General features: G+C 41.1%; 1 protein-coding gene across 9 annotated transcripts in view; it reads right to left on the minus strand.

Annotated features, from left to right (window-relative positions):
* Nucleotides 1-4: 4 nt before the first annotated feature.
* The window catches only part of LOC109474813 (serine/threonine-protein kinase MRCK alpha-like), a 43,323-nt gene continuing 16,634 nt past the window's right edge, over nucleotides 5-26,693 (minus strand). The window contains exons 11-49 of one of the 9 annotated variants that reach the window (XM_019775200.1): nucleotides 26,417-26,496; nucleotides 25,959-26,248; nucleotides 25,577-25,654; nucleotides 25,303-25,376; nucleotides 24,824-24,930; nucleotides 23,668-23,803; nucleotides 23,221-23,331; nucleotides 23,004-23,065; nucleotides 22,656-22,740; nucleotides 21,994-22,094; nucleotides 21,584-21,689; nucleotides 21,162-21,286; nucleotides 20,788-20,887; nucleotides 20,364-20,515; nucleotides 20,011-20,111; nucleotides 19,192-19,293; nucleotides 17,432-17,508; nucleotides 16,778-16,798; nucleotides 16,399-16,488; nucleotides 15,967-16,032; nucleotides 15,349-15,454; nucleotides 13,704-13,775; nucleotides 13,295-13,359; nucleotides 13,048-13,187; nucleotides 12,777-12,858; nucleotides 12,244-12,387; nucleotides 11,489-11,524; nucleotides 10,924-10,996; nucleotides 10,618-10,680; nucleotides 9,882-10,286; nucleotides 8,905-9,012; nucleotides 8,405-8,485; nucleotides 8,013-8,110; nucleotides 7,771-7,858; nucleotides 7,369-7,498; nucleotides 5,241-5,355; nucleotides 3,262-3,327; nucleotides 2,218-2,571; nucleotides 5-2,038 (exon numbers count right to left, since the gene is read on the minus strand). In XM_019775200.1, coding sequence (XP_019630759.1) covers nucleotides 2,224-2,571; nucleotides 3,262-3,327; nucleotides 5,241-5,355; nucleotides 7,369-7,498; nucleotides 7,771-7,858; nucleotides 8,013-8,110; nucleotides 8,405-8,485; nucleotides 8,905-9,012; nucleotides 9,882-10,286; nucleotides 10,618-10,680; nucleotides 10,924-10,996; nucleotides 11,489-11,524; nucleotides 12,244-12,387; nucleotides 12,777-12,858; nucleotides 13,048-13,187; nucleotides 13,295-13,359; nucleotides 13,704-13,775; nucleotides 15,349-15,454; nucleotides 15,967-16,032; nucleotides 16,399-16,488; nucleotides 16,778-16,798; nucleotides 17,432-17,508; nucleotides 19,192-19,293; nucleotides 20,011-20,111; nucleotides 20,364-20,515; nucleotides 20,788-20,887; nucleotides 21,162-21,286; nucleotides 21,584-21,689; nucleotides 21,994-22,094; nucleotides 22,656-22,740; nucleotides 23,004-23,065; nucleotides 23,221-23,331; nucleotides 23,668-23,803; nucleotides 24,824-24,930; nucleotides 25,303-25,376; nucleotides 25,577-25,654; nucleotides 25,959-26,248; nucleotides 26,417-26,496 — 4,284 coding nt within the window. In that variant the 3' untranslated portion in view covers nucleotides 5-2,038; nucleotides 2,218-2,223. Of the gene's footprint in view, nucleotides 2,039-2,217; nucleotides 2,572-3,261; nucleotides 3,328-5,240; nucleotides 5,380-7,368; nucleotides 7,499-7,770; nucleotides 7,859-8,012; nucleotides 8,111-8,404; nucleotides 8,486-8,904; nucleotides 9,013-9,881; nucleotides 10,287-10,617; nucleotides 10,681-10,923; nucleotides 10,997-11,488; nucleotides 11,525-12,243; nucleotides 12,388-12,776; nucleotides 12,859-13,047; nucleotides 13,188-13,294; nucleotides 13,360-13,703; nucleotides 13,776-15,348; nucleotides 15,455-15,966; nucleotides 16,033-16,398; nucleotides 16,489-16,777; nucleotides 16,799-17,431; nucleotides 17,509-19,191; nucleotides 19,294-20,010; nucleotides 20,112-20,363; nucleotides 20,516-20,787; nucleotides 20,888-21,161; nucleotides 21,287-21,583; nucleotides 21,690-21,993; nucleotides 22,095-22,655; nucleotides 22,741-23,003; nucleotides 23,066-23,220; nucleotides 23,332-23,667; nucleotides 23,804-24,823; nucleotides 24,931-25,302; nucleotides 25,377-25,576; nucleotides 25,655-25,958; nucleotides 26,249-26,416; nucleotides 26,497-26,693 lie in introns of all 9 variants that reach the window. The other 8 variants (XM_019775198.1, XM_019775202.1, XM_019775201.1 and 5 more) reach the window with 8 other exon arrangements.

Genomic DNA, 26,693 nt, shown 5'->3' on the forward strand with positions numbered 1-26,693 from the left:
TCAGTGGTTGTAACACATTGCCATGATGTATTTCATATTTGTACATATACAAGAATATTATACAAAAGACTGCGTGACCTCTTACAACATGCAACTGCTCTGGGTTGTATGCTACTTTCATCCCATTTTTGTCCTATTTCTGGTTGCTACAGTTTTCCAGACTATGAATATATGTTGGGGTGAAGCTGAAACATGTTAAGCTACTACTGGTGGTGATGGGGGGAGTAGAAAATTTTCCTGCAGTCTTGATTTCCTCATCTACAGCAATATTTAACATTGACGCCGCATTATTCACAAGAAGTACACAAAGGTCAATCAAAGCACACATTTACACATGGAAAAAAGGTGGAAGACAAAATATTACATGAAGATTTTTCGGTATATCTGCTATTGGAACTGATTATTGCAAATAATAGTATACATTATTCATGGTCACCAGCAACATTACATAATTATACATTAGAGTTCTACCTGACACTTTCTACTGGTCAGAGGTTTCCGTCTAGTCTTTACTGTAGTTCTTGGGTTGCTTCAAGACACCAGAATCACAGTACAAAGTCTCGTAGGACGTTTTGCATATTAAAACCAATAGAAAATTGTAATTCATACATGTTGCATGCAATGCTGCCATAATCAATTAACCATTGATGACAAAATATTTTTTTTTCAATAAAATTGCTAAAAGCCTTAGTGCATACATGTGTATGTAAAGTTATATGTCCAGGGAGCTAGTCACCTGTTATTATTCTGGATTTTTACGTTTCACAACACAAATTTTCCCATCAAGTACATGGATCGTATCTCCCTGATCATACCCTTCTGGCTACCACCACCTTCAATTGAAAATTACCCTCAACACACTACTTTTCTCTTCTTTCTGAAACATCCTGAGATCTTAGCTCAAAATGGTTTTCCCTAAAAGTCTTTTGGATGGACACACTAGTGTTTGGGACAATGATGCATATATCACTGCATGATGACATGGCTATAAGTGACCTGTACAGAGCATGTGCCATACATGTACTTGTTATTTACAGACACCTCTGTAGAGTCGGTCAGGTAGACCTTCTCTCAGAGGACATACATACTCATGGAAGTCCACATGGCAGAGAAGGCTGCACTAGTCTAACTACATCTTATCTTATTTTTTTTCTCCTTTTTTTAAAATTCTTAATTGAGTGACCTGGGAGTATATCCTAACACCATAAACTATTTACGATATTTTGTCTATGATAAAAAGGTTGATATCATTTGTGGATTAAAAGCTATGAAGCAATCAGATACTGTAAATACAGGAACTTTCGCAGTGGTTTTATTTTCACGGTTTTCGCTGTTACCTCTTACTGAAAATCATAACACTGCGAATATGTGTTTTATAGTAATTGTACTACAGAATTACTTCAACCGTTAACTTCAGAGGATGCAAAAACCTTCCTTTTCCCTCCTACTGTGAAGTAAAACCACTGCAAAGGTACAATGTAAATGCATTTACAGTACTGTTCTGGCCAAAGTGGGGGACTCCGATGGTTATATATTGTTTACAGTTCAATGACTTCTACTGCCAAATTCTAAAAGAGCCCCCCAACACCAGATCTCCCTGTCTGGAGAGTGGAGAGATCCTTGGGAGCAGCACCATAGACGGTGAACAAGGCAAAATGGAACAAAACAACTACAGATAATCATACACTACGTTCAGGTGGCGGTTGTCCTTCCACCTGTCCTGATATTTCCGTGTAATATTTGCTAAGGTTATGACAGGAGGAGGGGGGGGGGCAGACTGGACAAGCTGTGCTGCCCTGAGAGAGGCTTTGGTGGCACCACCTTGGCTACAGTCACATGCACACGGGATGGCACTTGGTTCATATAGCACAGCACTGCAGTCACATTTACGCATCCGACGCACTTCCCCAGGGTGGGGGCTGGTCACCCCCGGGCCGTCCCCAGGGGGGTGGCTGGTCTCCACCAGGGTCTGTGTAGCTTATCCTACGGGGGGACTGAGGACTGGGGGGGCTGCTCAGGTTGGAGCTGTTGTTAGAACCTGGAAAACAGGACAGATGGGGGTTACACAAGCAAGAACAACATAGTGTAGTAGGATGGAACATTGGTACAAGAAGAACCAAGGCTACTTCCAATAACAGATGTAGATAGCTACTAATCAATTTGCCAGATCTGGTCTTGCCGTACCCAGAGGTGAAGCAATGACTGCTGGCCATGTACCTGTGCCTATGGAGTGTCTGGGAGAGTCGGAATCCTCCCGCTCGTACTCCTGTAGGTACTGTATGCTGGTCCTCTGTCTCTCTGACTCCATGGAAGACACCGAGCCGTCGGGAGACTGCATGGCACGCTGACTGTGGCCGCTGTAGCCGCCCGGGGAGTCCTCCTGCTCAGGACGTTCCCGTTGTGTTCGTGGGTGAATCCCGTGGCCACGCCGGGGCGGTACGGCATGGTGTGGGAGCGCTGTGGCACGGCGGGGGCCGGGGGAGGGGGGCCGGCAGGGGCGGGGTGGAACAGGCTCTTCACACGGTCCATCCCTGAACGACTCTCTCCCTCAGGCAGACGGGGCTGCACGGTCTGGAAAAACATCAACATTCACAGCTCTGATTGACGCAGACATTAGGACAAGTAAGGATATGGGATGGTTTACAATGTACATCCAGGCTGGCTGGCTGTTCTCAAGAATTTGTATCATTTTTAATTTTGTTACTTTATCATTTCAATTTTGTTACTTTACTACTAGAATTAACAAGATCTTGCGACATTGACCTTGATTTATTCTCTTGTGATAGACTATGGTTTCGAAATTATGATTGAATTCTGTTCTTAAATTTCTGGTAAACATGTCTCTACATCTAAAATGATTTAAATTTTAAGTGAACTAACATACAAATGTATTGATGTGACTTTGGAATTTAATATCATTTAATTGCTGTTTGATTTAAAAAAAAAATGTTCCAACTGTGTTCTGGTTATCACAAAAAAATTCTTGTAAAGAACTGATTAGGCCAAATCATCCAGGAAACTGATAAACATGCATAACATTTAACCAAAGTTTTATGTTTGAAAAGGCATTGAATGTACATATCAATTTTGTAATCTGTAAACTTTTTGTTGCATGTAAAAAAGGAGGATTAGGAAATGGAAGCTTAGCAAAGCCTTATAGCACCAGAGGACTTCAGTGCTTGAACCCATGCTACATTCTGCACAAGTGTAGCTTCACCACTCAACCAGCCAGCAAAATGTAGGGAAGCATGTTCATCTCACGTGATGGGAAAGTAGCGGGGAGCCCTTGCCTGGACCAGTAGACTTTTTAAAGCTTCTCTTCCCTCTCTAGAGGCAAGAAGAATGGACAAATCAAAACTAACTCAAGCATAGACAAGATTTCCCACAGTACGTGTACATGTGTCAGCTGGGTTTTGTACAAACACATCATGACAATCTGTAACCTTGGACTGAGAAAATACATGATTATGTACTGCAAATGCTGAAATCTTAGGTAGTTTTACTTTCAGTTTTTTTGCGGTGTTTTGTATTTCTGTACTACAGAATTGTTTCAGCTGAAATCTTAGAGAACTGCGAAAAAATCCTTTTTTCTCATACATGTACCACAGCCGACGTAAACACATTCACAGTACATCCATCTGCAGATGTGTGGAGGTTCTTTTGCTAAACCGGTAGCTAAACCCAGTTGAACATCAGACAGCACACAAGTCAGTACAAAACGTGGGAAACGTTTGCACTACAGGTGAGGGGGTTGTGAGAGGGTGTGAGAGTGTGGCGTTGTCCTACCACTGGGAAATCGGTCAGGTCGTCCAGCCCTTCCCCCGGACCGACGTGGAAGACGTGGTTGAAGTTGGTGGGGGCAGAGATGAGCTCGTGTTTGGAGGACTTGGATAGTACACAGAGCAGCAGAAGTAGTAGAGAAAGAGACAACACACCAGGGTTAGACGGAGGTGCAATATCACTCAGCAGTGCTGTTAGCAGTGCTGCAAACAAACTACAGCAGTGGCTTAGGCCCGGTCACATTTGTCATACAATCATTGTAAGGTCACATTGTCAAGTTGAAGGCATTCATTGGACAGCCGTGGACGTGTTGTAAAATTTCAGCTGTGCTGTTTTCAAAAAAGCTGGCAGTCTTTAGATCCTTGTCAGCAGCTGCTTCTGTCACAGCTTGCTTGTAAAAGCTACAACGTGAAAATTGTACGACAAATGTGACCGCGCCATCACTCAGTCCATACAAGCATAAAGCCAAGCGTTTTGCCTTTGTTAAGTTGTACAGGATGACAGGCACACATGTTATTGAGATGGTAAAAAACAAGTAACATGAACATCTGTATACATTTTGTACCTGACCCCATGTTATCAAAGGAATGTTTATACTAACATTCAACCTGTTAAAACTGAGTACTGGCCTTTGCCCCTGAATTAAGGCTGACAAGTTCACATGGAATATTATATAGATCACCATATCTCATTCCATCGTAGGAAATAGGCATTGAATTCTGAACTATGTTCTACATGCAGTTGTGGAAAAAGGACAGAAGTGACAAAATGACAAAAGGGACAATGTCCCACAAATACCAATTATAGGAACAGAATGGCCAAACAAACAGAAAAGAAAAGACAGCAACCACCAGTCTAACAGGTAACAAATGTGTACAGTTGAGGCAACACACACTCCAAATCACTCGTAACATAAACCATGAAAGTGCAGAAAAGTATAAAAATAAAATCATGATAGGTATCTAACTACAACTAAGTCTGGTATATGATACAAAAATCATGTAGACTTGGTAATCAGAGACTGTATACCGGTACATGTTGCTGATGTAAATTAAGAGCAGTTAACAATAACAGTAACCTTCATTTGGGTTCAATGTATATACATTTACAGCTAGGTACAAGTTTATTAAAAGTCCAAAGGAGCTCGCGGGCAAAAATTGCCCGAATTACGTCCTGGTTACATAATTCATGAGTCAATGTACACATTACAAAGTTTAACATTACAAGTAACGTCACAAGCAGAATATCTTACAGAATATCTTAATTTGTACATGTACATAAATTTGCTCAATTTTATAAAGCAAACTATGGCTTTACCAACAGAAATATTGCTTAAAAAAACTTAGCGTTAATATCTAAATCTGGAAGTTTGTATGCACATAAAGAACAGACTAGGTATATAAATGTTACTGAAGACCATGTCAGGTTGAATGTGTTTGTATAGTTGCCCCAGTACTCACCACAGGCAGGTCCCTGAGGATCTGTATGCCATCCCCAGGCCCCATGTGAGACACGTGGTTGAAGTTCATGGGCGCGGAAATCAACTTCGAGCGGCGCTCAGGGTCGGACGGGATCCTGGAGGCAAACAGGGAAGAAGGTCTACAAGATTGAGTTGAGATCTGTGGACTGGTGGATCAGTAGTAAAATAACTACCACAAAAACAAACCATAGCAAACTGAATGTATTTGACATCACTATTAGTAAAGACAACAAATGTGAGGTTGCTCAAAAATAAAGGCAAGGCATGTATGAACAGAGAGAAGAAAAAAAGAAGAAATAGTAAGAAATGTACTGGTCTTTGAGCAAGTTGTATAACATGCTGAAAACTTTAACAGCTAAACCAATGATGTTATAAAGATCACTAGTAATTCTAATATATCAATTACAGTAGTGTCCAGGGGATGGCTTGATTTATTTTGTATTAAATAATATTCTACTTGGATGTCTAAAGCTCATTGACGCATCTTTCAAGTCGGCTTTCCATGAAACAAAAGCACACATGCCACAATATACCATAGAGCACCTCTATAGAACAGGTGAAAGCAATAGTTTATAGACAGGAAATCAAGCTAAGAGAAGAGCTCCACACATGCAGATATATGAACATACATTCCTTACTAAATCCCCTCTAAGTAATAATCCAACACAAAGGTGTGCAAACTTAGCACTAAGTGCAAGATGCCAAGGTTTGGAAAAAATTCAAGACAGAAGGAAGAAGGAGGTGAGTATGCAAAGGTGTGTAAGAAGTGCACAAGGTGCTTCTCAATAGAAAATGTCACAATTCAGGGCAGCGGGAGAAAAACAATGTACATGTCCCTAAACCCCAGGCATCTTTTTTTTTCCCTAAGACAGTTAACATTAAGTAGGGCCTTCTGCAGTCCGGTACAGACATGTATGAGAAAGGTGCTCCCCATTCACAGTCACATCATTGGTGGCACACAGGTGCAAACTTTAAGCACACGACACGACCTGCACAGTAGTGACACCACAGGGTACTTTGTACATGCCCCCAGTGCACACAAACACACAGACTGTCTACATGGACATGTAGGTACCCTTCTTCATCCAGAGACAGCGTGGACTCTGTCACCGAGGGTAAGATGCAGGGGGTCCACTGTCCCGCCCTGATCCCACCCTCATTGTCGTGTGCTAGCTCACTCTGATCGGGCTCACTGAAATACGCTCGTTCGCTTTCGTCCGAACTCTGGGGGAGCTTCCACGTGCGGCGCCTGCGGCCCAGGCGCGGGAATCGGAAACTGTGTGCATGTGACGTGGGGAAGAGTGAGAGGAGGAAACAGACCGGGAGGGGGACAGAAAATAACCAGGGTTAGACAGAGACATGTGGATGGGATGGAGAAAGAAAAGAAAAAGCACAAATAGGTCGGATGAAACCTACAGAAATGTGCCCTGCCTACATACATGGGTGGAACATCATTGTGATACAGGCAAGAAGAAAGCAACTTCTATCATGCTACTGAAGAAAACATGAGACTATCCTGTCATTCTGACTTACTGACAATTTGTAACAGACACTGCACATCTACAAAGCACATTGAGGTAAACACGCCTACCGGAAGTTCTACGAACAAAACGTTTACCCCGTCTTATCTTTACATTTCATTGCACAATTTTGTGGACACACACAACGCCTGGTATGGACATCCTTTAATGGCATTCATAAGGGCCGTTCAATACAGATTTTGCACCACCCACTTCCGGCTATTATACATGTAGTATCATATACAATATTCAATCTACTTTATAATTATTATGATGCTGTTTCTATGGGTCACATGCCCATTTTCATTTCTGAACTCAAAACAGTCCAGTTTGTATTATCCAAAATGGATCTTATGTTGTGCTGTCCAAAAAGGTATCAAAAGTTGTGCCATCCAGAAACTTTTGTGCTGTCCAAAGGGGTCTAGTGTTGTGCTATTCAGTCTTTTGTGCTGTCCAAAGGGATCCACAGTTGTACTGCCTAGACTAAGCATACTTCCAAGGCCTGTCAGTATTTCTAATATCTTGGGTATGAAAAGTATCAGAAAGAGTGGCACTCTAAAAAAAAAAACACAAGGAGTTAAAACTCACTTCCTGCCTGCAGTTCCCCTGTCGTCTTCCTTGTTTCTGAAGGAGAAGCGTCGGTTGGAGCGGCGAGACCGGATCATCTGTTTGCCCTTCCCCTGCTCCGCCACGTCCTGGATCACGACAGCGTCACGCTCTGGGTGGGGAGGGGGGCAGGGGAGGTGTTAAACATGCAGGACAAACATCAGAGACTTCAAACATCCAGGAAGTACAAGGGTTTAGAGTTTTTGTGATTGATTGATAGTTTCCCAAAGACTGATCCTGACTCTCTGCAGTGTAACCAATGAGAGAATGGCAATTAGCAGTTTGACCAATGAGAGAGTGGCTGCATGGCCATGAAATGTTTGCATTTCTATGCTTCCATTTTGCAATTCTATGTATTGCCAGAGGTGGTGGATTGTTGCTGACCTTGTCTGCCATCCCTGAGATAGATGAGCCGTGGGGGGTCTCCACCCAGGTACAGGGCTATGCTGCCGTCTTGGTTCAGCGGCTTTGTCTGGAGCAAAACACCATGACATTAACGGTCAGGTATGGGATGTCCGAAGTCAAGGGCATAGCTACCACTAAGTGTGGAGGAGGGTGCTATTTTCCCATCAATCTTTAATAATGAATACAAAAATCAGTTGAATTTTTGCACAGAAATTTCTTACCTTTTTGAGTGGCATAGTCTGTACCCACTCTACTTTGTTCACATCAAACACGTCCACCTGGTTCTCACTGAAGCTCAGTAGATATGGGGCATTGTAACCTGGGGGGGGGGGGCATGGGAACGACAAAGTTGAAACGTGAAGAGTTTAACCTTAAATCAAGAAAATTCCCATAGACAATTAGACCCTGACTTATTTTGAAAACTTCCTTGTGGTGCTATCTGGAAATTAAGGAAGTCACTTTCGGGTTTGCAAAACGTCTTCACTACAAACTGTTGTCAATGATTCAAGTATGGAATCTGCATTACTGTCCAATTTTTTTAATTCCTGTAGTCTGAAGACACAATATACTAACAGGCTGGCCTCTGAGGCATTGCCAAAAAATATGTACTTACAGAGATGTACGGGTGGTGCAGGCCACATGAGTTCCTGTTGTCTGGACCTCCTGCCACTAGCATCCACATACACACCGCAGGCTGCCAACAAAAAACACAATCTTAATATTTGCAAGCAAAAAAAAGAATATTTATCTTATCATGCCACACAATATGCATTCATATATTATTGAACAAGCCTGAAGCCACTGACTTCAACGTTGGAGTCTGTATCTAGCTTCATCACACACGTGTATTGGTAAGCTCTCTTAAATTGGTAAAATCCTGTTCCTTTTCCAAAGTGTTTTCAGTCTGTCTATCTACAAAAATGTATATAGCCAGTATAACCAGCTTCTGCATAAAACACAAGCTTCATACTTAACCTTAAACTTTGCACATCTAACTAAAAGTTTTGTTAACAGCTGTCTAGTGATGATGCCTCTACAGCACTTGGTGGCAGTGGGTTCCACTCTACTTTAGTCCTATAAAGAAGAGTGACATAGAAGCCTTGCAGTACTGACTGTTGAAGCAGAGCAGGTATTCCCTGGTGGTGATCTCTACTGCGTACATGGCATCCATGGGGTTATGGGTCAGGAACGACAGGGTGGTGTCTTCACCGTTGATTAGCACTGCAACAAACACATTCATAATCATACAACGCTGTCAACTCTGATACTTCAGCTATTGAAGAAGCAAGAACATGGAACAACAAGTATGTAATGTTTCTATACATGTTAATTCTAAGCATATCTATACATCCTGCAACAATTTCATGAAATTAGCCTGCAATTCTTTAAAAAATTTTAAATGACAAATAGTCAGGGACAGGGAGATTTTTAAATGACAAATATTCAGGGACAGGGAGATTCCCAAAAAAGATACTCATACATTTGTAGCTCCATGTAGACAGAGTTAATCTGTGACGAAAATCACAATGCATCAAACAGATCTAAGTCCTAACACTGACAATACACAAATTTTGGATGTATACAGAGACACAATATTCATTCTAGGCACTAGTTAAGAAGATGCACGGTTGTTACCTGTGCACACTGGGTGGGAGAGAGAGGTGTACAGACAGGAGCAGGCAGACAGATGTGGGCAAGAGACAAAGAGTGACAGATGAGTGAAGACACATGGTCCTCAACTTCGGTAAAAGTGTCTCACTTCAAAAGGATGCAGAACTTGAAAACTAACAATTCTAAGCACTGAGCAGTTATGTTGTTTTCAGCTTAGAGACACTGTGTAATTGTACATTCACTGTACGATTTTGATGTGAAATTTTTGAAAAATATGCTGTAGAATTTTCAAGCAGGCTGTGACAAAACCAACTACTGATAAGGCTCCAAAGTAACACAACCTTTTCTGTAACTAGACAGCTGAATTTTGTAGGACACATGCGGGTCTAATCCAAGAATGCCCAAGAATGACCACACCCCATATAGACTACTAGTATTCTTCTGTTGTGAGCTAGACATGTTCCATCCAGTGTACTTACATTGTGGGCTTCCTTCCCCCTGAATACTGTAGAGAGCGAACCCTGACTGCCACCCGGCACACAGTCTGCCATTGGTCACAGCCATCCACTGCACATTGTTGGGCATGGTCAAGTCCTTGATCTTCTTGTGCCTGGTCTTAGTCCTGTTTAGTTCATACACAAACACGTGCCGCTTGACCGCCGTGCACAGACACGTGGTGGACCCCTGGCGTATGGCACCCATTGCAAACATAGTACAGCCCTTGGTCTCGGGGATCTTGATGGACTCCACTTCGGACCCGTCCAGCGACACCCAGGGGTGCAGGCGGACGTGGCGACCCTTTCCTGATATGACGACCACCACTTGTTCCTCAGCCACTGCCTCTATCTGGAATACTTTCTTTCCCTCCCCAACTTTCACAATACCTGAGGGGCAAGGGCAAGGGAACATACATTTAGAATATTAATTTCAACAGAACAGAACAGAACACACAAGTCCATGGGTTCCTTTTATGAATCAGGTACAAGTTGTATAAAAAATGCACAAAGCTCTATATGAAAAATGTGTGAATGTTATTACACACTTTTTATGCAAACTGACAATGGTGGTGTTGGGAGATATTTTTGGTGACATTTTTCTTTAACTTACTGTAGGTATCCCCAAAGTCTAAAGCTGAAATTCAATAGATCAATATGTAAAGCAGCAACTCTGTCAAAGGAAATATAATATGCTATCTAGGACAATGTGCTGACTTACTATCTTTGGTCAGTTCAACAACAAACAGTCCTTCTTCTGTTCCTAGTGCTATTCTCTCTGGATCTGTGGAGGGATAGAAAAATAGAGAATTCACAAACAATAGACCAAAAAATACATTCTTGTTTGGTAATACATTGTACATGTATTCCATACACTGCTACTGTGTAATACACTTCTATATACATGCTGTTTCATAGAGGTACATGAATGATTGTGGCTTTATGCATGTGCTCATACACAACAAGTCTTAAGAACAACTCTACTGCACAAGAAGTTCATGCATGATTTTTCAGGAAGACTCCCTACCTAAGATCTCTGCACTCATCGCAGTTCTGATGATAGGCAGGGTACTGTCGTACACTTCCTTCGCATGGTAGATCTGTAGGACAGAGAGCAACAACAACACAATCAACAAAAAAGTCTGGACTGACTTCAAGCCGTACCAACTACAGTGTATGATATTGGATAAGATACTGGATTGGAGCCTGCGATTTATGTAGAGTAAAATGAACAGCATCAAATAAATTACTGTAGTTAACCATGGGTTTGTAAACATGCTCAAATTCTTTAATATGACTGCTGAGGATAGTACAATATGTATGTTGTTGCATGACATAAAAATGGGAGAATGTGGCTTCAAATGCAATCTCTGTTACGTTCAGACAATGATGTCATTTTAGAATGAATGCAAAACTGGAGCTATTCTTCTGCTGACAGTTGTTACAGACAACATGGTTTGAAGTTAAACACCAATTATCACACACCATGAACATGACTGTAGATTCTTAAAATAGAAATATCACAAGTACATCCACACGTGTAGTTTGATCTGATTTGTTCCTCGTTCATGTGACAAAGTAAGTTCTCTCACCACAGTTCCCAGTGGCTGCTCGTTTGATGAAACCACCTTCACGAGGGTGACATGCAATAAAAAGACAACGTAAGCTCACTGGTTTCTGTTTTGGAAGGGTGGTTAGGAAGGGTGAGGATGGGGGTTATGAGAGTTAGTGATGTGAGAGTTATAATGAGTATGCTATTGCAGGGTAGGTATTGGGAGAGACTGTACAAGTAGCCAAGCTTTCACAACTATTAATACCACAACATCTCAAAAATAACAACAATTGAATGTAAAATACAGGAAGTACACATGTTGATAATAGACCGATCCCATATCCCTGCCCGCCACATACAAATGTAAATATTTGACAGACGTGTAGCTACTGTTTCATTGGCTGAACTGCTAATTGTGATGGACAGTCAGGATCGGTCTATACTAGCACAGTATTCCATTCTTCTTTCCTTACTGCTCATGCCAAACCACATCAAGACAACACCAATACGACACAGAAATAACAGAGACCCAGGTTATTAGAAAGCCAACAGTTGCTAGCAAATGCAGCACATTTCACTTCCCATCCCTTCCTATGGGGAATGGACTATTCCAAATCACATGAGTCTACGTGGCAAATAAGTGTTACTAGATTAAAACTAGTAGTTGCTGTCATTTTCTCAAAGCTAAATGATAGGATTAATAGCTGCAAAACGCTGGTTACTTGTAGTCCCCCCTCCCCACCCCATGCCCTGTAGTACACCTATACATCACACTTCAGACGTGTGTAAACTCACAGATCGGTCAGGAAGCTTGTTCTTCTTCAGGATCTTGTGGAGCTCGTTCAGCGCTCCCACCCACTTGACCTTGTCGTGTTCGCTGTCGGCCAGCATCAGGGTCTGGCACTGCAGCCCCGGGGGGTCCAGCTGGGAATGTGTGACCTGAGGAACACGGGAAACAGGGGAAAGGTTAACACTCATCTGGTCCTGTCGGTAGTTACCTTTGGGTATGGAGGTACATGTATTGTTTTCGGTGTGTACATGTGTGTCCGTCAAGGTATTCGAATGCAGTTGCAGGAAGACAGGGGGCAATTTCATAACCACAGATTGACAGGAAGTACCCGCTTAGGGCTTGCCTCAAGTTAGGTTTGTGCATTTCTGGCCTCTCAGCAAGCAAGGTTTCTGTCTAAGGCCTGTTGTAGCATGTCAAATCATCTCTTTGGCTGTGCCAATAAATTCACAGAATCTCTTCGATACTATTGATAGCTTTGACATCTCTGATTTCTTCTTATGTGTTGGGAATCGGGATGAATGCTGAAGTAACTACTCACCCGGAATATACAGGGGATGTCTTTCCTGTTGGCATGGATGACATCAGATGCCAGGACAGAGCTGACAGAAAACTCATCATCCCTGGAAAATACAAGGTCAACAACAACTTCCATGTTGGTCTGTTCTACCATGTATGTCCATGACAGGAAGACAAAGCTAAGGAAAAACTAAGTGTAAATTTGATCAATGGTGATACAGTGGGAAATTTTCAAACATTACAATATTATGTACCAAGATCAACAGCCATACAAAGAACTACATAAAAATTACCTCATGTCCAACACTTGTGACACGACCACTCCAGGCTGGGCATTCTTCCCTTCGGGGACATCATAGAGGAAGAGTTTGAAGTCACACACCACAGCCAGCTGTCTTACCCAGCCCTTCTTCACTCCTCCCGGACGAGGAACCTGTCAACATGCAACAAGCATTTGTCAAGCTCTCGTCATGGCAAAACCTCAGACAAATCAGTGAACTAATTTTGAATTAGGCAAAAGTCAAAAGAACAGCACTTCACCTTGACATAGCCTTCATAAGCTGTTCCTATTCCTCTCTGTGGATCAATGCCCAAAGGTCTCTTTGCTGGAAGAGAGTAGGTGGAGAAGAAAATTAATTTTCCTATGGAGGCAATGGAATTACATGTGCACATTTCTTCACTGTGTGTTTTGCTTGGAGTTCTATTTCATTGTAAGTTAGTCATGAACGTAACAGAAATTAGATCACAAACAGCATTTATGGGATAGCTGTGCATGCATGTATGTCATATAAGATTTAGCAGTCTTGATATGGAAAAGAATGCCTTACATCTGTAGTAGGTTCTGTCACAGCCTGCTTGTTGAAAATTCTACGACATCAAAAATTGTACGACCGCCTAAAATGGATGCGACCGCGCTGTTAATGTTAACAAGTAGGCAGGTTGTACTTACTTTGGTCGGCAGGCACAGGGCACACTGCTGGTGCTTTGTCTGCACACGCCACATGGCAAACAAACCCGCACGCTGAAGTGGAGCAAAAATAGTCATTAGGGACATGTTTTCTTCTGTCAGAAATATCTACATTTTGTATCCTAATAATAGTATGTCATATACACTATTACGTACAGAATACTGCTTACTTCAAGAAAACGTGAACATTTGAACATAAAGTAGCACTTAAGGTCAGGAGAAGGGTGTTATTTTCCAATAGATAATAATTTTAGGGAAAAAAAGCAAACTATTTCACAGCATACGATAGAGTCAGCTCAGTGCTCTTGAATACTCTCAAAATACCCTCATAACAATCCCTGAATGCATAATGCATATAGCCGAAGACAATGTGCCTGACAAAAGTTAGGCTACAAAAATAATTTACTGGGAGATGAGAAAACATCGTCCAAGGCTTGTTCTTTAATATCAACTGGCTTCCTTGGCGCGCTCATTAGTATTTATGCTGAAAATATTCATGCTGAAGCGAAGTTAAATATGGAAGTGCATGGGTAGTGTCGGCATGGGGGTAGTGATACTGATATCATTATACAAAAAGCACATCGCAGAAGAGGAATTCTGCAAAAAGTCGGTTGATTTTATGTTTTCATCGATAGATTATCTAGTACTGAAAATATCACCCTCCTCCCCACTTTAGTGCTTCTTTAAGTTTCACCTCTAACTAATGAGAAACACTACCTTGCCCATAGTTGATAGTGATAAATACAAAAGCGTCTGGATAAGAGTGTTAGAAAAGCAGTGCAACTCAAGGGCAAGCTAGGTCTACTCTATACCTACAGAAATGAAGAAAAGGCGGAGAACTAAGAAACAAAAGCATGTTACTGACACTGGCAAGAGTAGTAAATAAAATCCATGATGCTCACTGTAGGAGAAGCACATTGGGGGAGACCATTCAAGGGGAAAAGGCGCAGAAAAAAGAAGGGAAAAACAGAAAAATAAAAACAAGCTAAGAAGCAAAGAAACATGACACACTTAAGTTATAGAAAATTTGGGCAGGTCTATACCTCTTGACAACTTTTAGAATTAGTCCATTCTCATGTGACATAAAAATTTCCTTTAAAAACTAGATACAATCATTATGACATACTTTTAAGTCATCCTAAGGGACATTATAGGTACGTTCTATCAGAGATATTGGTAAGGCCTAGGAAAAAAATGTTCAATTTCAGTTCAGAAAAAATTGGTAGGAATTCTCTTTTTTATTTTTGGATTTTGGCTGAAGAGATCCAACATAATCCTTCCGTAAACAAAGGGACAAATATTACATCTGCTTTACCAAATAAAGATTTTGCTTCAATAATGATGTTTCAGAGGGCTTGAATCTGATGGCCTTCCCAGTGATTGACCCCCCCCCCTAAAAAGGCTAAGGTCAGCGTGTTTTTGCTAGGTCACTGTGAGTCCGTCAGACAGGAAACCGAAAACGGAACAGTTTTCCCCCAGGCCTAAGTATAGTTACTTGAGTTGTTGCTAATTAATGCTTTAGAAAAAATTAAGGTGAAAACTATGTCATGTACAAATGTATGTATGGTTGTCCACTGATTTCTGATGTGTTACACAAAATGACCTAAAATGTGGGAATAATACGTACTCTCACAGACAACCCCCTGCCTCACAAGCCCAACCATGAGCGATGTACAGTGGTTACATTTGGTTGGGTTGGTCAGTGTCTTCACTATGAACTGGTGGGCCTTGGGCTGAAAAACACAAAGTAAAGAAAAAACTTTCTTTTAACAACTGATGGCGTTCAATAATAGACTTCTTAATGTCAGGAGTAGAAAGATATGTACACATTTGCAAAAGGCTGTTTCTTAAGTCATCAACAAGGAAACTGATAACTAAAGTTTAAAGACATAAGAATTTGATTTACATTTATACTAGAACTGACAGACCAGTATGGTCTACAGGCAATCAGGTGAGATTTATACTACAAAGGTAATATTTTTGCAAGCAGATCTGTTTACCTTCATTTGACATAGCCTCACAGCATACATGTATATACCTACTGCAGGTATAAATCAAATCAAAATAGTAACAACATACTGCTCTCAGTATTCTTAGTATGTTATTTACACACTATATCATTTACAATTTGTATATTAGCCGAACAAGTCTGAAGCCACCTTGCTACATGGTGAAAGCAAACACCACCAGTGACAACAGTGACAACCTATAGTCAGATAATGTATCAGTTACTGTAGTGGCTTACCCTGGGCCCTGACATAGATGGGGGCCGTGGCATCACATCTGGTCTGGGGGGTGCAGGTGGAAGGTCCTGTATCAAAACATTATAAAATGTCATGCATATTTATGGATATCGGTTTGGCTGTACCGGTATGTACCGGTATCGACCAGGAACAGCATGCAAGAACCAGAAATTAGATTAGAAATCGTAGAAAGTGAAGAGTAAGGCACATCAGTAAGCTAAAGAGTAATGATGCTAATTAGATCATACAGACTGGACCTGAACCTGATAAGCTAAACTGGTACCCAGTGCTTCTTCTTATCTACATGTGTATATTAGGAGGACTTATTTTCTTATGGGCAGTGTGCTACTTGACCATTTTCTTAACACACAATCCTACAGGTATTTATCATTTACTGACACAAAACAACAGCTAATGAAATGTGCTAATTGTACCTCATCAGGCTCACTGCTGGAGTCTGTTTGTGGGATGGACTCTGGCTTGGACTCCCGCCCCAAACTGACGGAATCCACCTCGCTCTCACTCTGTACAGGGTACAACAGAAATATACCTGTCACTGCTAGATCCACTACTACTGAGGGAATGTGCAAAATCATGCACAACTTCATTCCATGCTCCACATTAATTCTAGGATCATGAATGAATCAATTATTGCTATCAAGAATGTGTGTTGTAAGTAAGGTACAGGTTACACTATGTAAATTGTGAACTGCACAGCGAGAGTAAATGTGACTTTGTTGAGTATACATGTAAGCACTGAAGCGACTATCATCCCAAGTGGGCACACATTCGTGTAAATCCTTCAGGACTCACCAAATAAACCTCATCATCACTCTGTAAGAATGTAACACAATCACAGAAAGAAAAAAGGTTGTCATTTACATTGTTATTAGTGCACCAAAAAAATCATCTGTGAAATTTTCAAGGAGAGAAATATACAAGAAACAGTGCTGGGATTACAACCATTAACTACTTACTAACAGTTGTTTACACACAAGAGGGAAACTGTAACCAGGGCTCAAAAATTCATTTTTGAGAATACAGTAGGTGCACTAGTGTAGCTAACCTTACAATTTAGGTGAGAAAAAACATTTTGGGTGCACTACATAAACTAAACACCAGCAAAAACCTTGCCTCTCTTCAGAGCTGAAATTCTAAAGCTAACCTTAAACTTTTAAACACGTGATTTTAAAGTGTTATAAATTTTTCTAATACACCATATCAATATGCTGTATAATAACATAATATGCCCTACTAATGTACCAGTAACCTTACACACAATCAATAATAAGCTGCAAAGCTCCAATTTTGGGTGTACAAAAGTGCATAAATATTATGCACCCAGTATCTTGAGCCCCGGTAACTGTTAGCAAAAAGCATTCATTTGATGGTAGGACGAATTCCATCATATTGTACTCTCAATCAGCAGTAATAGCACAGTCATATCCACAGAAAAGTGCTTCCTACCTCCTCTGGTCTCTCAGTATATCTGTTCTTCTGGAAGTACGTCAAGAAGGACATCTGAGAGTCGGGACGGTCTGTCGCTGGAAGCAAGACAATACGTAAGCAATGGCTCAAACAAACAAATAAACAAAGTTACTTATCATAGCACTGCTACATGACCCTTCTGTCTACACCTCTTACTGTCAGCAACATCCCCACTTTGATTTCATCCGGATTTCCCTTTACAGTCTTCACCGCTTCCTAAATCTGTTCTCTCTAAATATGTATAATGTTATTTAACATATGAACTGCACAGTCTTGATTTATGCATGGAACAGTTCATCATATTCATGTACAAACAAAGATGTTCATCATACTGTTCTGAACCAAACTTACTGCATGTTCAGGAATTAGGATACATTTACATGACATTGTGTGACAATAACATAGGTGCAACAACTTGCATGTCAAAGTGCAGATATCGTATGTTACATGCACACATTCCTCCACATGCACCTTGCTGACAAGCAAAATGCACACAGCAACGTCACAACAAAACATGTGATACATTGTACTTCCTACAAGAAATGGTGGGAAACAAAAAGGATCAATGGGACATGACAAACAACCATGCACTAGAAATGGAAAAAACAAAGGAAACAAAAGTGTGACAAAAATAAATGGAGGAAACAAAAAATGGAAGCCTCTGCCAGGTATATGAATCACTGCGAATGAGATGGAAACTCATTGGGGGGTCAACAATGTTACGATGATGGTACCAAAACAAACTCCCTTCAAAAGTTATCTTGTGACTTACCGGAGTAAACCACCATGTCTGTATCTAGCAAAGTCAGCTTCACATGCAGTCAAGATACCAAAACCTTTTCTTTGTAATGATTTGCCAGCAAATCAGTTATAGCCAGGCTGGCTTGTATTTATTTTATTTTTGGAATCGTTATTTGTATGAGGGTCTGCATGGGAGATTCTGGCAATGCTTATCTGTAAATATAGGGGGTTACCAATGCAAGACTTAATAAGTTAATGGTAAATTCAAGAGGACTTGTTGTTAAAGAGGTTTTGGGAACAAGCTGATCAGATTTTTCCATTGTATTTATGGGGTGTCTTCAAAACTAGTCTGCAAACACCAACACAACTGGCCATGACATTCGAATTACCTGTCACTAAGGCCACACCAATTTAATTTCTTGGTTAACGGATTCGCCCACTTCATTTTGTCTGATTTGCAAATAAAAATAAAAATTCAGAATCAAGTGCAAAATGCCCATATTTTGCCCTGAACAGTTGGAAACAGTCATTTTCTTCCTAGTTGTTACAGTTATTCCATCTTTCAATGCAGTGGTATCATTAAAAGTTCAAAATTCATTGTTTAAATTTTGAACCAGCCTGGTGTGTTGACTTCATGGCTCCTATCGTACCATTTTGGGCCATAATAGGATGCCTAGGCCTATTTTTATTTTTATTTTCTTTTCGCCCGCCCGCTCCATTATTTTTCTTCAAAAATCCGTTAACCAAGAAATCAAATTGGTGTGGCCTAACGCTTAATAATGAATTCTGGATAACAAATAACGTGCTATGTGGGCAGGTGAATGGCTTATTATGTCTTATTGAGAAAGGCACGCATGCAGACCCTGTTGCATTTACATTGAGGGCTGGCAATAAAACCCAGAATTCACAGTCTGAGGAGCTGATATGGCCAGAAATGGACATGGTGGCTTTTTTTATTCCACACTGATTGCAGAGTCTAGTATGAACATGAGTTGTACCGTGGGATTGTGCCCTAATGGGCCAGGGAATACCCGAATCGTCTTGGGCAATGGCCCAGCTGGAGTCTCCCTGCAGAGGCCATGTGGTGGCGAGGAGATCGTCTGTGGAACCAACACATGGGTGAGTCATGCGTGCGTTAGGTGGGGGGGAGGGGGGCAGGCAGAGACAGCCAGTGCACGTGTGGGAACAAACAGCACACAAACAGACCAACAGTGGACAGACACTCGTGCAGATTAGAACTGTACAGTGCAGTACTCCTACTTACCTGCTAGTGATTTCACTTGTCTTGAATTCTATCCAAACTTAAGTAATATTCCACAAGTACATCTCCAATATACTAGTTACTACTACATAATAATCCTAAAACAAGTCCTGTACAAGAACAAAATACTTATTAATTTATAAGCTCATTGTCAAAAATATGGGACAGCGTCCACTTACCCTACTGTAAATTGCAAAATGTTCGCAGTGGTTTTAATTTTACGGTGACCTACTCTGAAATCATAACACCTTGTGTTTTGTACTTCTACTGTACTACTGAATCGTTTCTACCACAAACTTCAAACACCGTGAAAACCTCCACTTTCCTCATACTGCAAGATAAAATCACTACAACAGTTAATACATTTACAGTGGGAAACAGTTATTATATATTGTTGCCATTTCCAGGTTGACCATTAATATTTATGACTTCATCATGGATTGAAAGTGTTTTACCCCCATATACTTTCTCCATCCAATGCCAATTGGCACTTTGTGAATTTCAATACGGACCACATAGCAAGAGTTTGTGATCTGCCCACTGTTGTGACACTTACTGGATATGGGCTGGCTGACACGGAGCTCGCCGATTTCTCTTCTCAACATCTCCACTTCTTCTGTCAGTTCCTCCACCTTGGCTTCCGACTCTCGCAGTTTGCTGTGGGCAGAAAAAAGGCAAAAACAGACGGTTATGATATAGTCAAGGCTTCACAATAGAGGCCAAAAGTGCAAAAAGTGAACTTGTTGTGACAAGCCCAAAGTGGATACAACAAGTGACTTGCAGCAACAGTATGAGTGGTTCTTGCTGTCAATCTGTGGTTACAAATTCCTACCCTGCCTTTCTGCCACTCTACTGCATTCAAATACCTAAGGACACACAACCAATCACACACACTAGTTACAGACTGACCTCTCGGCCGCCATGTGTGACTCCTTGACCCTGGTCAGTTCCTCGCTGATGGCCTGTTTGGCCTCGATCTCTGAGCGCAGGTTGGACTGCAGGGCCAGCAGCTCCTGTTTGTCCAGCTTCTGCGAACGTCTCATCTGCCAGTTCTTCTCAGACTGTAGGAGTGAACAAGAACATCAGAGATGTCAGAATTACAAGGATTGAATGGTCCCTCAAGCAATCCCTTATTTCATGAATTCCCCTGGCTAGAGCCATTTCCTGTGTCTGACCCTGTGATCACCTGTCATTATTCCTGTCAATCTCTCTAACTAGACTCTGTCCAGAAAACAGATACTTCCATACCTGGAAGCAACCAAACCTCAATCTTACAGACAAGCAATTGCTGAAAATCAAACACCTTTAAACAGTGAAATACAGTCAGTCTTACCCGAGCCCCAACACCAGACATCTTGAGTCCCTCCAGTTCCTCAGTCATCTTACTGGCCAGTGACTGAAGGTAGCCACGTGATTCCTTCTCATCACTAACCCTGTGGAACGGACAGGCAAAGCAACATCAGTCTTCAGTCTAAATTTAGTCTCCAGGCCAATATTACTGTGCTTCTAATATGTGTTGTATTGTACACTGCAATTTAGCCTTTGGATAAAATGTTGTGTTTTTAATTGTGTGAAATGTTTTGGCAATGATTTACCAGCCTGATGCTATTCATGAATGTAAAACACAACAAAAAAGAGGACGCCTATAACTCTACTTTCTACTCTCAGACTGCTGTATGTGTATAGCATGCTTGTAGCTCTGCCTACCACTGTATGATTTCTGCAATCTGTGCCTCCCAGTGTGCCACAGACTCCTTCTTCTCTGCCATCTCCCGTAGCTCCTCCTCATACTGTCGGCTGGTGATGATCAGCTTCTCATTGGCCGATGACAGCTACAAGGGAAAGGAGGAGCATCAACATTGGCATCTCTGTCCCAGGGTCAGCAGTGGCATCTCTTTCCCAGGATAAGCAGAGGCATCTCTTTGCCACATTTTAAACTAATGATTATCATGCTACTTTTAATGAAAAAAAGATGTTCTTATATACAGTTTGTCTCCAGACAATTACACAGAAGAATTCAACTCAAATGTTAGAAATCCAGCCCCCAAATTTATTTTGGTCCTGGGCTCTTCATGCCAGTGATACACAGTAACATTGGATGAAGTTCTGTGAACTACTGAGGGACCTACCTTGTCAATCTCTGAGATGAGTTTTCTGTTCTCTTCCTGTAGCATGTTCTTCTCCCTCTCATGCTTGCGCTGCATGTCAGCAATCATTTCCTGGTGTTCATTCACGCTAAGCAGAAAGAAGACAAGAAAGAAAGATTTTTCACAGCTCCTTAAAAGTCATCTTATGAGTCATCCTTGTCCCATGTAAATAGCCTATAACATCCTATTACTACAAGATCATAAATCTGTGAATATGTGTTCTACTGGACTACAGGATTGTCTTGTTGTTTCAACAGCAAACTTCAAACAATGTGAAAACCTGCTTTTCCCTCCTACTGCGATATAAAACCACTGCAAAGGTAACTGCAGTACGATCCTGTTTCTGTTAAGTGACTAAATAAACAAACAAATAAACAAACAAACAAACAAACCTTTCTCTCCTGGTCTGTCCGACTTTGTCCTGCAGCACCTGTACCTCCCGCTGCAGCTTGGCCTGCGAGGTTTCCGCATCCTGCAGCTGCTCCTTCAGGCTCTGCACAGGACAGACAGTCAAAACTATCACTGGGACATCTCTAACAGTAAATAACACTTAACCAAGGTGGCAATTCATTAACTGAAATCTCCCTGTACAAGCCATTCTATACACCAACTAATGTGACAATCTTTCATTGCAGGTCCTTCTTCAGGCCTGGGAAAATTAATGTTGTGTTTTCCATTGTTTCCAAACATCAATTCCAATTTTAACACCACTAGTTTGTCCCTTGAATCTGACCCTCTCTGTGTAAAGATGTGTTCCCATCCTGTGGACTCACCTGGACCAAGTTAGCCTGCTCGTCCTTACACATGCATGGGAGGGAAAACAGAGTATTAGAGCCGAACACCCATCCCACAGTTCCTATCCCTCAACCCATCTGTACTGCACTCCACCTTGCTAGCTGTGCCTTATGATGATGCTTTAAAAGCCAGATTTATTTTTACTTTCATCCAAAATATAAGCTCCAACCTTCTTCCCTTGATAACACTGATCTGTTTGTGCCATATCTATGTTGATGGATGTTGCATTAAACCTTATGTTACCTTACAGCCTGCTTACCTTGACTTCCTTAGAATGTGCAGCCTGTGTTCTGGCCAGCTCTTCCTCTAAGAACACTTCTTTCTTCTCCAGCTCGGCCTTTACCCTAGTAGTAAAAAGTCTTATTTATTATCAATCTTTTCTTGAAGAAACAGTCTTTACATCTTATGGTGTGGTGAGTCAACTTGGGTGGGTCAACTACTCTCATCTTCATAATCATCTCATTACAATCTCAAAACGTCAATTATTACCCGAGTTATTTTTCATAAGTGTGGTGGGTTCCTTAACATGGATTGTCCTCCACTTCCAATGTGTCTTGATACTAAAGAAGTTTCAAATTACACAGAAAAAGTGTCATGTATCCCATACCTTGCCAGTTCCTTTTCCTTCTCACTGTCCCCAATACTTGAGGATCTCCCCACCTGTCGTCTCTGTAGAAAGAAGATTTCAATTACTTTCATTTTCACATTGTACTGAAAAGTCTTGCCAAGAATAGTGATATTTATGCCCATTGACATTTACCAACATCTGTGGCCATACTATACAGAAGATATTACAACACATGGAGATAACAAAGTATAAGAACCTTGAGGGTCTCGAGCTCATCCTCCAGCTGTTTGGAGTACTGGTCTCCTCTTTCCCGCAACTTCCGCTCCTTCTGAATCTCAGCCTGCAGGTCGTCAACTGTAGCCTGTAACTGGAAACAGTGGAAAATACAGAATGTCAGAATTTTTCTTCATTTCCTATGATGATCAACACCCCCTTTCCACTAAAAGCTGAGCAACTAAAGTTGGACGGATTGCTCAATACATTTCATACATAATCAAAGAACATTTTATATTTTGTGTGTTCTACATCATTCTTTTACATCTTGCATCATACTCTAATTATCAAATCAAGGGTCATACAAATCCAATATTGGTAACTGTATGGTCATTCAGCAAGTAAGTCCAATATTTCTGGGGTTGGAAACTACAGCTGAAGCCCTGCTTCAGGGTTCTACCAACACAGATGCACTTCCCTGAGAACTCACATCTTTCTTGGCCTTGTCCAGCTTGCGGACGTCGTGACGAAGGTTCTCCACCTTCTGCATGGCGATGTCGATTTCATCCTCCTTCTCTCGGACCAGGCGAGACAACTTCTGCTTCTGAGACCGAAGCTCCGACATTCTACAGAGAACAGAAGGAAAGGAATTTTGTAAGATCATAAGATAAAACTCTGAGGCTTGTGATGAAGTGATATATGACTGGACCTCCTACATGTAGCAAATTTTTTTTCTTTGAGACTGGTAGAGAATAAGAAGGGTACATTGTACAAATGTATGTAGATGATGCAAACGTCTAACAAACTCAAGTCTTGCATTATCGCTACCAGCATACGACAAGAAAAGACCAAAGCATACAGAACAGAAGCATTCCAGAAATTGCAAACAATGCCATCTAGACACCATGTGTCCTGGAGGATACTCAAGTGTTAGATGTATGTATGTATGTCCGTGACCTGTTGCTTCAATGTTTTTTTATAGCTTTCAGTGTCCTACAAGCAGTCAATCTCCAACAGAAAAGGTGACCTGTACCTAGATTCTAAATAAGCCTTCAGCCTGGCAGATGTCATACTAAAGGACAGAAGAAAATGAAGAAGAAAACATACGAGATGATCATCATGAGATGGGGGGAGACAGCAGCAGATGGGGTGACAGGAACACATTCAAACAAAGAAGACAAAGACAAGGTGGAAAATGGGTAAGTCATAAAATAAAGTAAACATGCATGTTCAGGTGTACTTTCAGATGATAGCGCGTCTCATGGGGGCAATATATAGTACAAGTGAGTGACGAAGGCCACGAGGTTTCATTCATAGTCAGAGAACAAAATACATGTATCTTTAAAGCCAGCAAGTAAAAACTACTAAATGTTGAACAACTGTCCGTGTACATGAAAGAAAACTGAAAAAAAAACAGTAACAACTGACATACATATATTGCCCCTTGATGAAGTTTAAAAGATCTTATGCATATCTGTATCTGCATATCTGTAAGTGTTAACTCCGTACATACATGCACATGTACATGTGCTATGTAGAATAACTGAAATACAGATCAGATGAAGTGGAACAAAGATTGCTGCTAACACTGCTTGTATAAAAAAATCATATATGACAATCATAAAACAACAGTGTAATAGCCATACTTGTCATTGATCTCTGAGAACTCCTGCATGGCCAGTCTCCTCTGAGCGTGTGCATCCTTCAGCTCTTTATTCTGTGTCTTCAGTCGCTCCTGTGCTTCGATTAACTCCTGAAACATGACAAAGATACAAGGAAAGTTACATTTAGTGCGAGTTTCCGTGAATGTCTATCTATCAGTGAACTTCTCTATTTTGGTTTATGCATTCTCCTACATTTTGTACTATGCACCTGGCCAACAGACTTCTGGCGAAGTTCCTACTCCTCCTCCAGTTTTTAGGACCAACTTCCTGTGTCTGACCTTTTATAGTCTGTGGTTAGGGAATTCCCCTACCCCACTGTACAAAGCAAACACACAAACATATCCAAAACAATATCTCCTTCCAAAAAGACAAAACCCCACAGCTCGGCCATACAAACACTACCCAGAAGTAACAAAGGAGTCTTGACAGTAACAACTGAAAGCAAAGATGTCAGAACCCACCCTGTGGTAGTCTTCTTTGTCAGCCTTAAGAACACGAATCTGCTTCTCCAACTGTTTCACTCGTGCTGCTTTTTCTGTAACACATCAAAACCACACAATGAAGGAGGTGGGAATTTACTGACCAGAATGTGCATGTCAGGCCAGTGTTTAACTTCAATCACAGAGATACTCTTCAAGGTTACATTGCAGGATTTTTTGTTGTTGTTATCGCAGTTTCCTGGCATAGCATAAGCTGGAAAATCAATTACTTTTTCTAACAATTAATAAGTCTTACCTTCTCCTATGTTCTCCAATTCCCCCCGGAGTTCCATAGCATCTTGCAGGTCCTTTTTCAGCTGATCTACATTCGTTTCTGTAAAAAATAATTCTTGCTTTAGACTTTCTATCTAGAAGGGAATAGTCCCTGAAGGCAGGTTTGGAATGTAGCATTTTAACAGGTCCAATGTGTATGACATGATGGCCAATCCAAATCAGAGTCCTGAAATTTTCCCTTACATGAACTTTTCAACTCAATTATGTAACTTTTGATCAATGGATTGTTTTGAAATTTAGAACTGATAAATGGAAGGCTATCATAACACATTCCTAGCATCCTGAGTCTCTAAAACAGAGACTCTGATTGGGATCTCTACGGGTAGAATTGACAAGTGCAATACCTGCTATCTTTTTCTTCAAGGATGCCACTTCGTCCTTTAAACGCCTGGTCTCCACATCAGAGGTTGCATTAGGCTTGCTGTTGTCTAACCCATCAACTACTGTGGCTGTGGCCTGCAGGGCCTTTGTGGAGTCCTGCAGCTTTCTAGCTAATTCAGTCTTTTCCCGCTCTAACCGATGTATTCTCCTCTCGTAGGCCTCGATAGAGAGGCTGTCGGGTGCAGAGTTGGATGTGACTGAGGACTGGCTCTTCTCGATGCCATCTTGAAAACTTACTGCATCTGATATTTTACTGAAAAGACAAAAGAAAAAATCTCATTACAAGGTTTTTATTCATTCATGTTATGCTACAACAAAAAATATATCATCAGGTTTTATCACATGGTTGTCATTGGGATGGAACAGGTAAATTTGCAATATTGTACGGAAAAATTACTGGGCAAAAAAAAAGAAATCTTACCTATTACTTGTGAATGTGAATCCTACGAAGGGCAGATGATGACCTGTAAACGCTGTATGGGAGGCAGGAGGTACTGACTCCTGTGGAGGAAAATAGGGAATCAGAACTGTTTATTTCTTTGGCTGTACAATGACATACATGTACATGTACAGCAAGGGCTAACCAACTAACCAGAGGTTATAACAGAGGGCAAGTGTTGGCAACTTAACAATATACAGTATACAAAACAAATTCTTGCATTTGGACTTTGTATTATTATGTGTGAAATAAATCTAAC

This window comes from Branchiostoma belcheri, unplaced genomic scaffold, assembly GCF_001625305.1.
Source record: "Branchiostoma belcheri isolate BF01 breed outbred unplaced genomic scaffold, Haploidv18h27 scaffold32, whole genome shotgun sequence".
Classification (NCBI taxonomy): domain Eukaryota; kingdom Metazoa; phylum Chordata; class Leptocardii; order Amphioxiformes; family Branchiostomatidae; genus Branchiostoma; species Branchiostoma belcheri.